The sequence below is a fragment of the Schistocerca nitens genome, chromosome 1 (genome assembly GCF_023898315.1).
Source record: "Schistocerca nitens isolate TAMUIC-IGC-003100 chromosome 1, iqSchNite1.1, whole genome shotgun sequence".
NCBI classification, from domain to species: domain Eukaryota; kingdom Metazoa; phylum Arthropoda; class Insecta; order Orthoptera; family Acrididae; genus Schistocerca; species Schistocerca nitens.
In genome coordinates, this window is record NC_064614.1 from 264,606,846 (window position 1) to 264,618,952 (window position 12,107).

At 39.6% G+C, this 12,107-nt stretch overlaps 1 protein-coding gene across 3 annotated transcripts in view; it reads left to right on the forward strand.

Moving 5' to 3' along the window:
* The window catches only part of LOC126247730 (major facilitator superfamily domain-containing protein 6), a 217,178-nt gene that overhangs the window by 160,754 nt on the left and 44,317 nt on the right, over positions 1-12,107 (forward strand). For all 3 annotated transcript variants that reach the window (XM_049948505.1, XM_049948507.1, XM_049948506.1), the window contains exon 4: positions 8,674-9,025. In XM_049948505.1, coding sequence (XP_049804462.1) covers positions 8,674-9,025 — 352 coding nt within the window. The remainder of the gene's footprint in view (positions 1-8,673; positions 9,026-12,107) is intronic.

A 12,107-nucleotide genomic window follows, 5' to 3' on the forward strand; every position in this document is an offset into this window, starting at 1 on the left:
AGATGGAGCCTACTGTTCTCAAGTCCAAAAAGTCGTAGCTTAGCTTGTCACAGAACTTCCAAAATCCCTTGTTTGAGTCTTCTACTTGGCTCAGAACCATAGAGTCCTGTCAGCTCTGAGGATAATATTGATGACTGTGAGCTTTGTTGAAATTTCATGAGCAAAGTTGTTCTTCTCAACTGTCTCTGACAGTCACTAGAATGAACAAAGTTTGACATCAGAGGCAACAGGCATCGTTTGCTTCAATGTGTGCCATAATCTACTGTTGTTTGTACCTTGTTCCCTCAGCAACAGCCAGAACAGCCTCTTCAGCATATTGAATGAGGCCACCAGATACACAAATGGAGAGTGAAATTGATTTCCCCTGTTCCTTGCTGCCGTTTCCTTAAGGGGTACCATTATTCAAAACACTTGAACTGCCAATGATTGACATGTCTAACCTACTGCACTTGCTAGCCCATACATGAGACACAGCAGCCTTCACAAGGGGTAAAGTTTCTCTCACTGAGTCAGTTTGTTTCAAACATATTGGTTTGGGGGGTTGATGTAGTAACCTGATTTCTCCCTCATCCCTAACTCTACTGTACATGGCCACTAGACCTTCCACTGACATGCCACTCAGTCAACTGGACTAATGTTGAAAGATTCTATACTTCATGTAGAGGAGACAATATCCATGAGAGAGGAAAGTACCTTGGTACCTTTGGTTCACAACTGTCAGAAATTCACCCAACATATCCATTTGAAGCAGCTTTCCATTGCTTGATAGCAATCAGAGATTTTCTGCTGCTTAGGAACAGCAACTAACTCATCCCATGCCTGAGTACAGCATTCATGGTTAGTCCAATATTTATCTGAACACCAAACAAGTTACTTTCATGACTTCAATTTTCTTGTGTCTGCCACTTCAGGTTTTTCACTATTTCTGTGTCACTCTCCCTTTGACCGAACAAAGCTGTCACCATTCAGCATTCCCATATTTGTGTACAATGAGTATCACTATTAGTCTTATTTGGTACTCAATCCATACAATTTATAAATATTCTAGAATGGGTTGCATGGGACATATGTAACAATATTCTTTGTAGACTAATTGCATTTGCATTTTTTCTTCCAACTAAAGTGTACTGCCTACTATAACTGAGCCCACATGGCCATTCTTTTTCATAACCACACAAATTGCTACTCACAGTTATTTGTATAAGCTGGCTGATTCCAATTGGGGCTCATTGGTGTTGTAGTCATAGGCTTGATGTTTTTGCATTTTGTGTAGTATGCAATTTTACATTCATGAACATTTAAAGCAGGTTGTCACTCTTTACACCACTTTGAAATCTTACCAAGATCTGACTGAATATTTGTGGAATAATTTAATGTGATAGACAAAAAATCTACTCACCAAGCAGTGGTAGAACACACGTATAAAAGACAGTTGTAATTAGGCAAGCTTTCAGAGCCAGTGGTTCCGAAAGCTATGTGTGTGTTCTGCCTGCTTGGTGAGTAGATCTATTATCTATCCAATTAATTATTTTGTCAATAATTGATTGAATATTTGTAGAGCTTTTTTCAGGTAGCACTTCATTACAGATAACTGCACAAAGTCTGAGATTATTAATGTACGATATTGTCTGCCAGGTCATTAATAGCAAGAGTATCAACACATGTCCCTGGGGCACATCTGAAGTTACCTACAACTGTCAATAATTCACCATCCAAGATAATATGCTGTAGCCTTCCTACCAGGAAATCCTTAGTCCATTCACAAATTTTGTCTTATACCCCATGTAATCAAACTTTTGTTAATAAGCATTGTGTGCCACTGAAATAGTTGATTTTTGAAAGTCATTAAATACTTGCACCTACATGACTACCTTGATCTGTGGCACCCAATATGTCATGTGAGAAAAGCATGAAATGTGTTTCCCATAATCCCTGCTGGGTGACATGGAGGAGGTCATTCTGTTCAAGGTAACACATCACATTTGAGATGAAAATGTTCTAAGATTCTGCAACAAGTGGATGTCACTGACACTGAACAGTAATTTTATGGGTCACTTCTGTACAAATTTTCTTGTATACAAGAGCGACCTGTGCTTTTTTATAGGTACTGAGCACAGATTTTTGATCAAGGTATCTATTGTATGGGGGCACATCCAAAAAGTAAGTTTCCCAATGTTGTTTCCTTTAAAGTACACATTTAGCTGAGGAAATTCTGGATGCACAACAGATCTAAGGTGTGAAAATCAAATGCCAGCTGGACAAGTCCCCCCTGATGCCAGTACTTCAGCAGCAGTGCACCAAAGTGGCATCTCTTATTCATTCTCCTGTCACCTGTGAGGTTTGGTCACTGATAAGGTTCCTTAACACACAAAATATAGTGTCCATCAAAATTCATCAGCAGCTCTGTTAGGTCTATGGGCAGAACATCATGAGGAAACAGATGGTGTGTTGCTGCTGTAGGTTTTTTTCTGAAGGTTGTTAAAGTGTCCTTTGTGAAGAGTGCCATGGGCAACCACCCCTCATCATTGATCACCTGGTCGAGTTGGTGCAGCAGCACGTCCTGGAGAAACATAGCTTCATGATTACTGAACTTGGCAGCCATTTTCAACAGCGGTTGTGATCCTTGTTGCCTGAAACTGTCACTAAGCCCCTGCTGTTCAGAAATTGTGTGCCAGGTGGCTGCAAAAAATCCTGACACCAAAGCACAAAAGGAAAAGCTTTGGAGCAGCACTGACATTTCTGCAGGAGTATCACGATGATGGTGATGAGTTCCTTGAGGGGATCGTCATGGACCATGAGACATGAATTTCTCACTTGACCCAGAAACCAAGCAGCAGTCAGTACATTGGAGTCGCAATTTATCTTCAGTTAAGATGAAATGTAAACAGACTGTGTAAGTGCAGAAAGTGATGTGCATGGTGTTCTGTGACAGGAAGACATTCTGCTCATTGACTTCCTGCCCAGAGGTGAAACAGTGAATGCTGACCATTACTGCGAAACAAAGTGGAAACTGTGATGTGCCATTCAGAAAAAGAGGTGTGGAATGCTTACTGGAGGTGTTGTGCTGCTCCATGAAAATGCTTATCCTGATACAGTTCAGTGCACAGCACCTGTTTTACAGAAGTTTGCCTGGGAGCTGTTTGATCATCCAGCACACAATCCTGATATTACTCCCAGTGATTTCCATCTTTTCTTGAACATCAAGAAACTTCTGTTCTCTGGCCAGTGTTTTGATAATGACAAAGAGCTGAAGATGACTGTCACACAGACTGGTTCCATTTACAGCCTGCAGACTTCTATGACACAGGAATACAAAAGTTGATCCCACGATATGACAAGTGTCTCAATTCTTTTGGTTACTGTCAAAAAACAGCTCAAACATTGATGTACCTGTTGCCAATAAAGCTTTTCATGCAATATGTTGTCTTTGTTTTTAAAAAATAGGGAAACTTATTTTCTGGATCCGCGTTGTATATTATGGTTGGAATGACACTGGACACTGGACACTTGGGCCCTGCTCAATTTCAGCAGTTTTTCACCACTACTGGCTTTAATATCTATACCACTCATTTTTTCAGTTGTGTGACAATTACACTCAGGCAGTACTCTTGGAGCCTCCTTTGTAAAGCAACATCAGGAAACAGAGTTCAGCATTTCTGCTTTTACTTTGCTACCTTTTTTGTCCATGAGTGTCCAATTGCCAACTATGGTGCTACTGATTAATTATAGTTTTTTAGACATTTCTAAAAATCTTACCCTTGTATCTGCTTTTCCTCCAAAATAGTTTTATATGCTCACTCCAGCTTTGTCGCTGCAAATTATATTGTTTTGATTGACTCACCATAACATCTTTCTGTGCTTCACTGAGTGTACTGTTATTTGTTAGGTAGCGAGATGGAATTTCTTTTTCTTTGTTTATGAGCATTGTTAACTATTAGTATACTGAAAAAAAAGTGAATCATTGGCCTTTTGTTTTAGAAATCAGTGGAAAATTGTCCCTTGTGACTAAATAATACAAGATAGCATGAAATTAATTGGAGTTTTTTCAATAGGTTAGACATTGCAGGATGACCAAACGATCTGCATTCTTTCAAAATTCAAGCAACCAACCTTGAACATGACAAGAGCTGACCATAATGGTCTTCACGAGCTCTGTAACAATCCTCTTATCATAGTTCTGCCAGAAGACAATGGAAATGAGGCTTTTATTATGGAACAAGCTAGTTATGACGTGAAGATCCAGTTGATGCTGGAGGAGGAAACATATCATAAACTACCAAGAACCCAAAATCCTGAATAATGAGGAAGATGTCAGGGCTTCTCAAGAAGATAATGTTATTAAAAACCTCCTCCCTCAGGCACCTTGATGAGTTACTTTGTATGGCTACCAAAAGTTCATAAGAAGAGCACACACGTATGTCCCATCATGAATGCCATTGGGTCACCAGCTTACAGGCCCACAAAACATCTTGTCAGCCCCCATACTTTGCTCATTGGTCATTGTGGGCACCATATCAAGAATACGGCTGACACCATCATCTTGGAGGAGGAGATATGATGGTATGCTTTGATTTGGTGTTATTATTTATGCACATTCCCATTAAAGATTTTATAGATCTACTCTCCCAATTATTTGACAACACTGTTATGGATTTATTTACTCAGAGAAATCACTCTGGACATGGCTCCTACAAGGCCTAGTTGCTTTTATCATTTATATGGTCTCATGAACATAAAAAACTGGAAGAATTCATGGACCACATCAGCAGCATTTATGATAACATCAAGTTCATGGTAGATGTAAGAGACAAATGGTGCCTTGACTTATTTTTGACACTCTCATCTACCATAAAGAAAATGGGTGTCTTAGAAACATTGTTTGCTGGAAACCAACCCACATGGACCATTATATGCATGCTACCAGCTATCGTCACCCTTTGCAGAAAGGTTCTGCTCCGAAGACCTGGTTGCATCACGCAGAAGCCATGTCAGATGCTTACAACCTTCTGAAGGAATTGAGCCACTTATGAAAAGTATTCGAGGAAAACTGCTACAACAACTGCCAGATTTTGCAAGTCATCTTGCTGAAGAAATGTTCATAGTAAGCCCCCAAAGGAGGACACAAAGAAGCTTACATTTTTGCCATTCTGTGGCTTAATAACATGAAAGATTTGTTGACTCCTAAGGAGGCACAAAATTGGTTTGGTCTTCAGGGCCCTAGCAAAAATTTGACAACTAATGAGGGCTGTGAAAGATGATGTAGGTCTCAGAAAGCCAGGAACACACAAAATATCATGTGGGTGTGGACAATTTTATGTCAGACTGACTCTGTGTACTATTGAACAGTGCTTTGTAGGCCATAAGAGATGTTTTTGACTGCAGTATCCTGAGAAATCAGCAGTAGCAGAACATTCTCTTGAAAACAGGTACCATATTGCATACACAGACATCTGGGTCAACATTATAGAAGAAGCAATCGCGATAAAAATTTCTGACAATGCCCTCAATAAAGACAGTGGCCTGCAGCTAAGCACAGCTTGAAATCCAGCCATCAAAAGGTTGAAGAGGGTTTTATAAGCATGCAACAAAAACATTATCATGTATGGCACTAGAGTGAGCACCAGTGATGTCACTGAAGGCAGTGTGGCTATATGAGGACAGCAGCAGTAATCATTTGACACCACTTGAAAATGGCCAAGTAGCACTCAGTCAAAAGCTCATGGATTTTAAACCACTTGACATAGCAGGAAGCTTCGGAAAATTTTATCTAAATATTACAATTTTGTGCCATAAATTCAGTCGGTGGTCACCATGACCTAGGAGTAGTGTCTTTCACAAGTAGTTAAAATGTCATGTGTCCCAGGTCCAATTCCATTGCTTAGATTATAAATAAAAATCATCAGCAATGGTAACCAAAGGCTTATGGTATAAGGAGACACTCACTGGCAACAGCTTTGCCGAAGAGGGTGGAGTGTGAACTGAGGTTGTGGGCACAGTTTTGCCCATGAGTGGGAAACTGCTCCTAAAAGGCAAAAGATTGAGCAAAGATAAACAACATAAGGATGAAGAAGGCAATGGAAATCATTGCTTTAAATGCACGTGGTTTATATCCACAGGAAATGTGTGCTGTTACTGAAAAATTGTCATGATAGTTTCTCCATTGACAAAAGAATCTGGATTAGTCCCCAATTTGGACCTCTTGGAGGGGATGGTGAAGGCAGTGGTGACCATAAGATGATGATTGACAACCAGCAGAAATGTAATATTCAGTGAGATGATGCCTCCAATGTCAGAAGTCTGAATGTAGTTGGGAACTATAAAATCTGAAAAGAGAAATGCAATAGCTCAGTCTAGATACAGTGTGGGTCAGTAAACTGAAATGCAAAGAAATTAAGAATTTCTAGTCATATGAATATAGGATAATATCACCAGCAGTAGAAAATGGTGGATTGGGTATTGCATTGTATGGCTAGTGACTGTGACCCATCCACCACTCATATAGCTGTTTATTGCATGTGGCTCCCTTCCTCACTAGCTTACTATATGGGCCCTGGGAATCACAGGTAAACTATCTGCCATGCACATAAACATGTTGGATTGATCCCTCAGAATCTCCAGCAGTTGTCACGTTTGCTGGTGACATGAACCTTTCAACAGGTAGTGCTGCCAGTTCTGGCACTACATTGCTACTGCCAGTCACAAGCCTCCTAACATTGCTCCTTGTATCTATTCACAACACAGCTACAAAGGTCACTTTGTGGCTGATCTAAAGCAGTCCACATCAAGAGTCACTCTGTGGCCAAGAGCTGTCTGTTTGTGATTCCTCAATAAGGAGCTCGCTTCACTGAGTGCAGCAGTCCACATTGGGAGCTACTCTGTGAGCAAGTGCCAACCATCCACAGACCCTCATTATGGAGGCCCATTTGCTGAGCACACCAGTTGCTCCAGTATCAATGCTGATTACATCCCATGGTCCCTCCAGTCAGAGTCCATGCTGTCTGTCTGTCAACTGCTGGACACTCACCTGGTGCCTCCTCTGCATCACTTTGCAGGACATCACTTCTGACAATGAAACCAAGCTATTACCTCATGGGACACCACTTACTACGAACTTTGCCCAAAACCAAAGAATGAGGAGCACGTCACAGGATGTGTGTCAAAGTATTGGGCCATCTCAGAGTGCCACCTCTGCATTGCTTTATGAGACATCACTTCTGTCATTATCTCAAAGCTCTCTGATCTGTGGGACATCGTCCTACCACCGATTGTGGCCAACTATAACTATTACCAGACATATCAGTGTGCATATAAATGGGGGATCTAGTGTTTAAGTCAGGAGTTAGAAAGTACTGTACAAGACTTTGTATCAGCTAAGGCAGAAGGCATAGATAACATCCCTGAATATTCAAGTTGGTTTGTAGGATCTAGGAGTCTGCAGACGTACCATCAGACTGTTGGAAAAATTTCATCCACATAATCTTGAAGATAATAAGTGCAGGCAGACATGAGAACTACCTCATATTCAGTTTAATAACTCATGTGCTGAAGTTGCTGACAAGAATAATATGCATCTGTTAGATGACAATTAGTTTGGCTTTAGGAAAGGTAATGACACCAGATAAGTTGTGCTGAATAATGGAAGCAAGTCTTCAGAAAAATCAAGGCACTTTCATACAATTTGTTGACCTGGAAAAAGTGGTGGACATTGTAAAATGTTGCCATATATTTGAAATTCTCAGGAAAATAAGTGTAAGCTATAGGGAAAGACAAGGTAATACCACATGCACAAGCACCAAGAAGGATGCAGTCTTTCACCCCTATGGTTCAATCTATGCATTGAAGAGACAATGATGAAAACTCAGGGTGACAGGATATGAATGATAAGATTTGCTGATGACATTGATACACTCAGTGAAAGTGAAGGATAATTACAGGACATCTCGAATGGAATGAACAAAAAAATTAGTACAGAATATGGATTGAGAGTAAACCAAAGAAAGAGTATAGTAATGGGGAGTATCAGAAATGAGATTAACTACAAACTTGACATCAAAATTGAGGACCATCAAATTGAGGAATTCTGCTGCCTCGAAAGCAAAATAAAACATGACAGATGAAGCAAGGTGGACATAAAAACAGGTTAGCACAGCCAATGACAGCATTGCTGGCCAAAATAAGTTTACTAGTATCAAACACTTGACTTCACTGGAGGAAGAAATTTCTGGGAATATACTTTTTTAGTGTTGTGTGGAAGTGAATCGTGAACTGTGGGAAAACCAGAAAAGAATCAAAGCATTTCTTGACAAGCAGGAGGGAGAGGATAATATGAAAATTTCTGTTATATTTGAGAAATATGTAGAGAGTACAAAAATGCAAGGGAAGACATTGACCTGAATTTATCTTACAAACCACACACAAGATTGATAATCCAAAAAAATTAAGTCAGTTTGTTACCTAATAACCAAATGTCCAGATACAATAGACTTTCATTTGCCTTAGTGTTAAATGCTACTTCCCGTTACATGATACACCTTAAGATCAGTACATCCATCCTTATCCTTCAAGAAAAACCAAATCCCCTGCCTTCTTAACTCACAGTTAACCTTTTTTATCAATGTGTGATTGACTGTTGTTAATTTTGTGATACAACTGTAAATGAAACTTTCTTTTCAGAGCGTACATAATGAGACAAAATGTGGTGATACGCAAATTGTGCTGTGTGACTGGACTTGTGATGATTCTTTTAATGGAACTGGTCTTCCTGCTGTTATGTATACAGACAGTATAACATCTTCTCATGGAAGCCTTCATTTGTGTCTGACTGGAAACAATGCAACATTTTATCCATTTCTCATGGACCCGAGAACAAGCTGTGATTTTAGATGTGCTATGGATAAGAACAGCAGCAATGACTGTCTGTATGGTACAGCAGCATTCTGGATATTTGTGGTTCTCATGTCCTTGGGAACAATTGGTTTCAATGTTTCAAATAGTGTAAGTGATGCCATCTGCTTTGATGTTCTAGGTAAGATATTTTCTTGTATATCAAATCTTCCATTTTAGGTTTACAGTCTATAGATATTTAACAGTGAAATACTATGGAACAATCAGTTTTTAATGATTTATTTATTTATTTGTCCATGTAAATCTCTTTTACAGTACATATATTGTACTAAGGATATTGGACAGAAAACCTTTTTAGCTACCTTTTTTTTTTTTTATGTCAAACATACATTATTTGAATTTTTATAACAAATTGGATCTATACAGTTAATAATTAGAATTTTTTTAAAATACTGTATATTTCTAACTTATTTCTACAATTAAAGATACAAATACATTTTTTCCTTGCATAAGATACTGTGAGATTAAATAGTAGCAGTTTTTCAGAAGGTAGGCTGTCACAGACTTTTAAAGCTAATGTAGTTCAGGGAGGGATTTTATATGTCTTGGTAATATGTTGTAAAGTTTTGTTCCTGTATGATATACACCTTTTTGGCATAATGTGGTGTAAATGATAATTAATTGAAATCCTCAGCTGTCGACAGGTGTTGTTGACATACCTCGATGGGGACAGCTGAAAATTTGTGCCCCAACCGGGACTTGAACCCAGGATCTCCTGCTTACATGGCAGATGCTCTACCCATCTGAACCACCAAGGAGAGACAGATAAATAGCGCGACTGCAGGGACTTATCCCTCGCACGCTTCCCGTGTGACCCACATTCCCAACTGTCCACAATCTACATATGTAATGTTCCTAATAGATACTTTGCCCATCCACTCATTATTCGCAACCACTTAGTGTGTCCTCGGTGGCTCGGATGGATAGAGCATCTGCCTTGTGAACAGGAAATCCCGGGTTCGAGTCCCGGTCGGGGCACACATTTTCAGCTGTCCCCGTCAATGTATGTCAACAACACTTGGCGGCAGCTGAGGGTTTCAGTTAATTATCATTTATTCTAGAGAAGCTGCATGGTCATCAATTGTATCTGTTCTTTTGAGAACAGTTACTATCTTCATTGTAGTTAAGTGGCTACCCGGCCATTGACCTTCGTCTGTGCGAATGCGCACAGGTTGCCCGAACTCTTACGGGAATCGTCACCTTAGTGGGCATGAGTAATGAGTAGATAGGCAAAGTATCTATTAGGAACATTATGTATGTAAATTGTGGACAGTTGGGAATGTGGGTCTCATGGGAAGCTTGCAAGGGGTAAGTTCCTGCATTCGAGCCATTCATCTGTGTCCTTGGTGGCTCAGATGGATAGAGCGTCTGTCATGTAAGGATGAGATTCCAGGTCCCAGTCAGGGCACACATTTTCTGCTGTGATTATTTTTCTATTTTCTTTATTATTGTTCAATGTTTGACTTTTAATTCCCACCATCATGTTTGCTCTTCAATTCGTCTAATCCCATATGTCGTAGAGATTAAGTATCAGATTCATAATTAGGAGTTTGTTGCAGCTGGCTGCATTATGTTACAATAATTTTCCCAGAAAAATGTGTATTGTTATTTTACAGGTAATTTCTATGCTTTTCCAATCAAAACTGATGATATGTTTACTTATTTATTTGTTTTTCACAAATGTTCTGAAATAAACATGTGAAAAATGCAACCATAAATAAAATCACTTTACCAAAATAGTTACTGACAGTGGTAAAATGAGGGCATATGTGTGCGCAACCCCCCCTCCTCCCCCCCCCCCCCCCACACACACACAAACAAACACAGTTTTAAAAATTCTCGTAGAGCAGAAGAGAAGAACTGAGAAAGGAGACAAATAAATATGTTGTAAAGTAACTGATTCAGTGATTCATTCATTCAAATTCTGTAGATCCCATCACAAAGGAGAGCCCAAGGGGGTGTGGTATAAATCAAAACAACATACAACAAATGAAGTGAAACTTCCTGGCAGATTAAAACTGTGTGCCGGACCGAGACTCGAACTCGAGACCTTTGCCTTTCGCGGGCAAGTGCTCTACCAATTGAGCTACTCAAGACGACTCGCACCCCATCCTCACAGCTTTACTTCTACCATTACCTTGTCTCCTACCTTTCAAACTTCACAGAAGTTTGCAAGGTGCCACATCTAGTGTATGTGTTTTGAAATGACCATCACTAGACTAAGTAGTTTCTGTGCATATTTCCTCAGTTTTTTCACAAGGAAGGGTCCTAGTGATTATTTTGATGTTATTAATGATATTCTCCATAGGGAAAGTTTTGGAGATGATAGCAAAATAACTTCCTTATGATGGACAGATTGTTCTTTTGAGGTTAGTTGTCATTAATTAGGTTTGCCACTGTTTTTGACATGTCAGGAATTGGCTCATTGATTTGCTTTTTGCATATATCAAACCATTTTTTTTTTTCTTTCACTCAGTGCAGCAGTTGAACTCATTCCACGTGCTCCTGTGGGTGATGTTGCCAATCTCACCCCAGTCTTCTCAGTGCATGCTGCCACTTTGTTGACAGAAAATGTCCAAAAGTTGCTCATTTGTTCTTGCAATTCTCTCTTTGTTTCATGAAATCAGTCATGAAGAAAATATATTCCATTCCATTGCAGATGCCTGGGTGAGGATGAGTAGACACTTACATTGCAGGAACTTCAATGTTGCCTCCTTCATCCCGGCACTGTGACAGAAAGGTAATGGAGGACAGTAAACAGGCTTTCTTCTTCCACTGTTGGTCAAGGTGTTAGTCAATCTTGAAATTTTGCCCCAAAAGAGGCATAATACAAAATTTTAAAACTTTTTTGGACCCTTATTGACATTTGTTTGAAGATTTATGTGATGTTTCACCACGATGAGAGGTTGGCATTGTCAAAGCTTCACTCTCTGATGGTGGTGGGGGAGGAAGTCAAGACTACAGCAGAGGATTATATGTACCTGTCATGTTGATGTTTGACGGCTTTTCCCTGGTCATTACTGGTGTGGTTCTCCACTGAACATCATCAACAATCATTTGCTGCAGCATGGGGATCCAGGATTCCTTCACCTTGATATATTTTATTTATTTATTTATTTTTGTGTTCCATAGCTTCTTGGTGCGAGTGTATTGCTAGGATGTAGAACATGTCAGATTATTACAGTAATAACTGTACCTAAGTG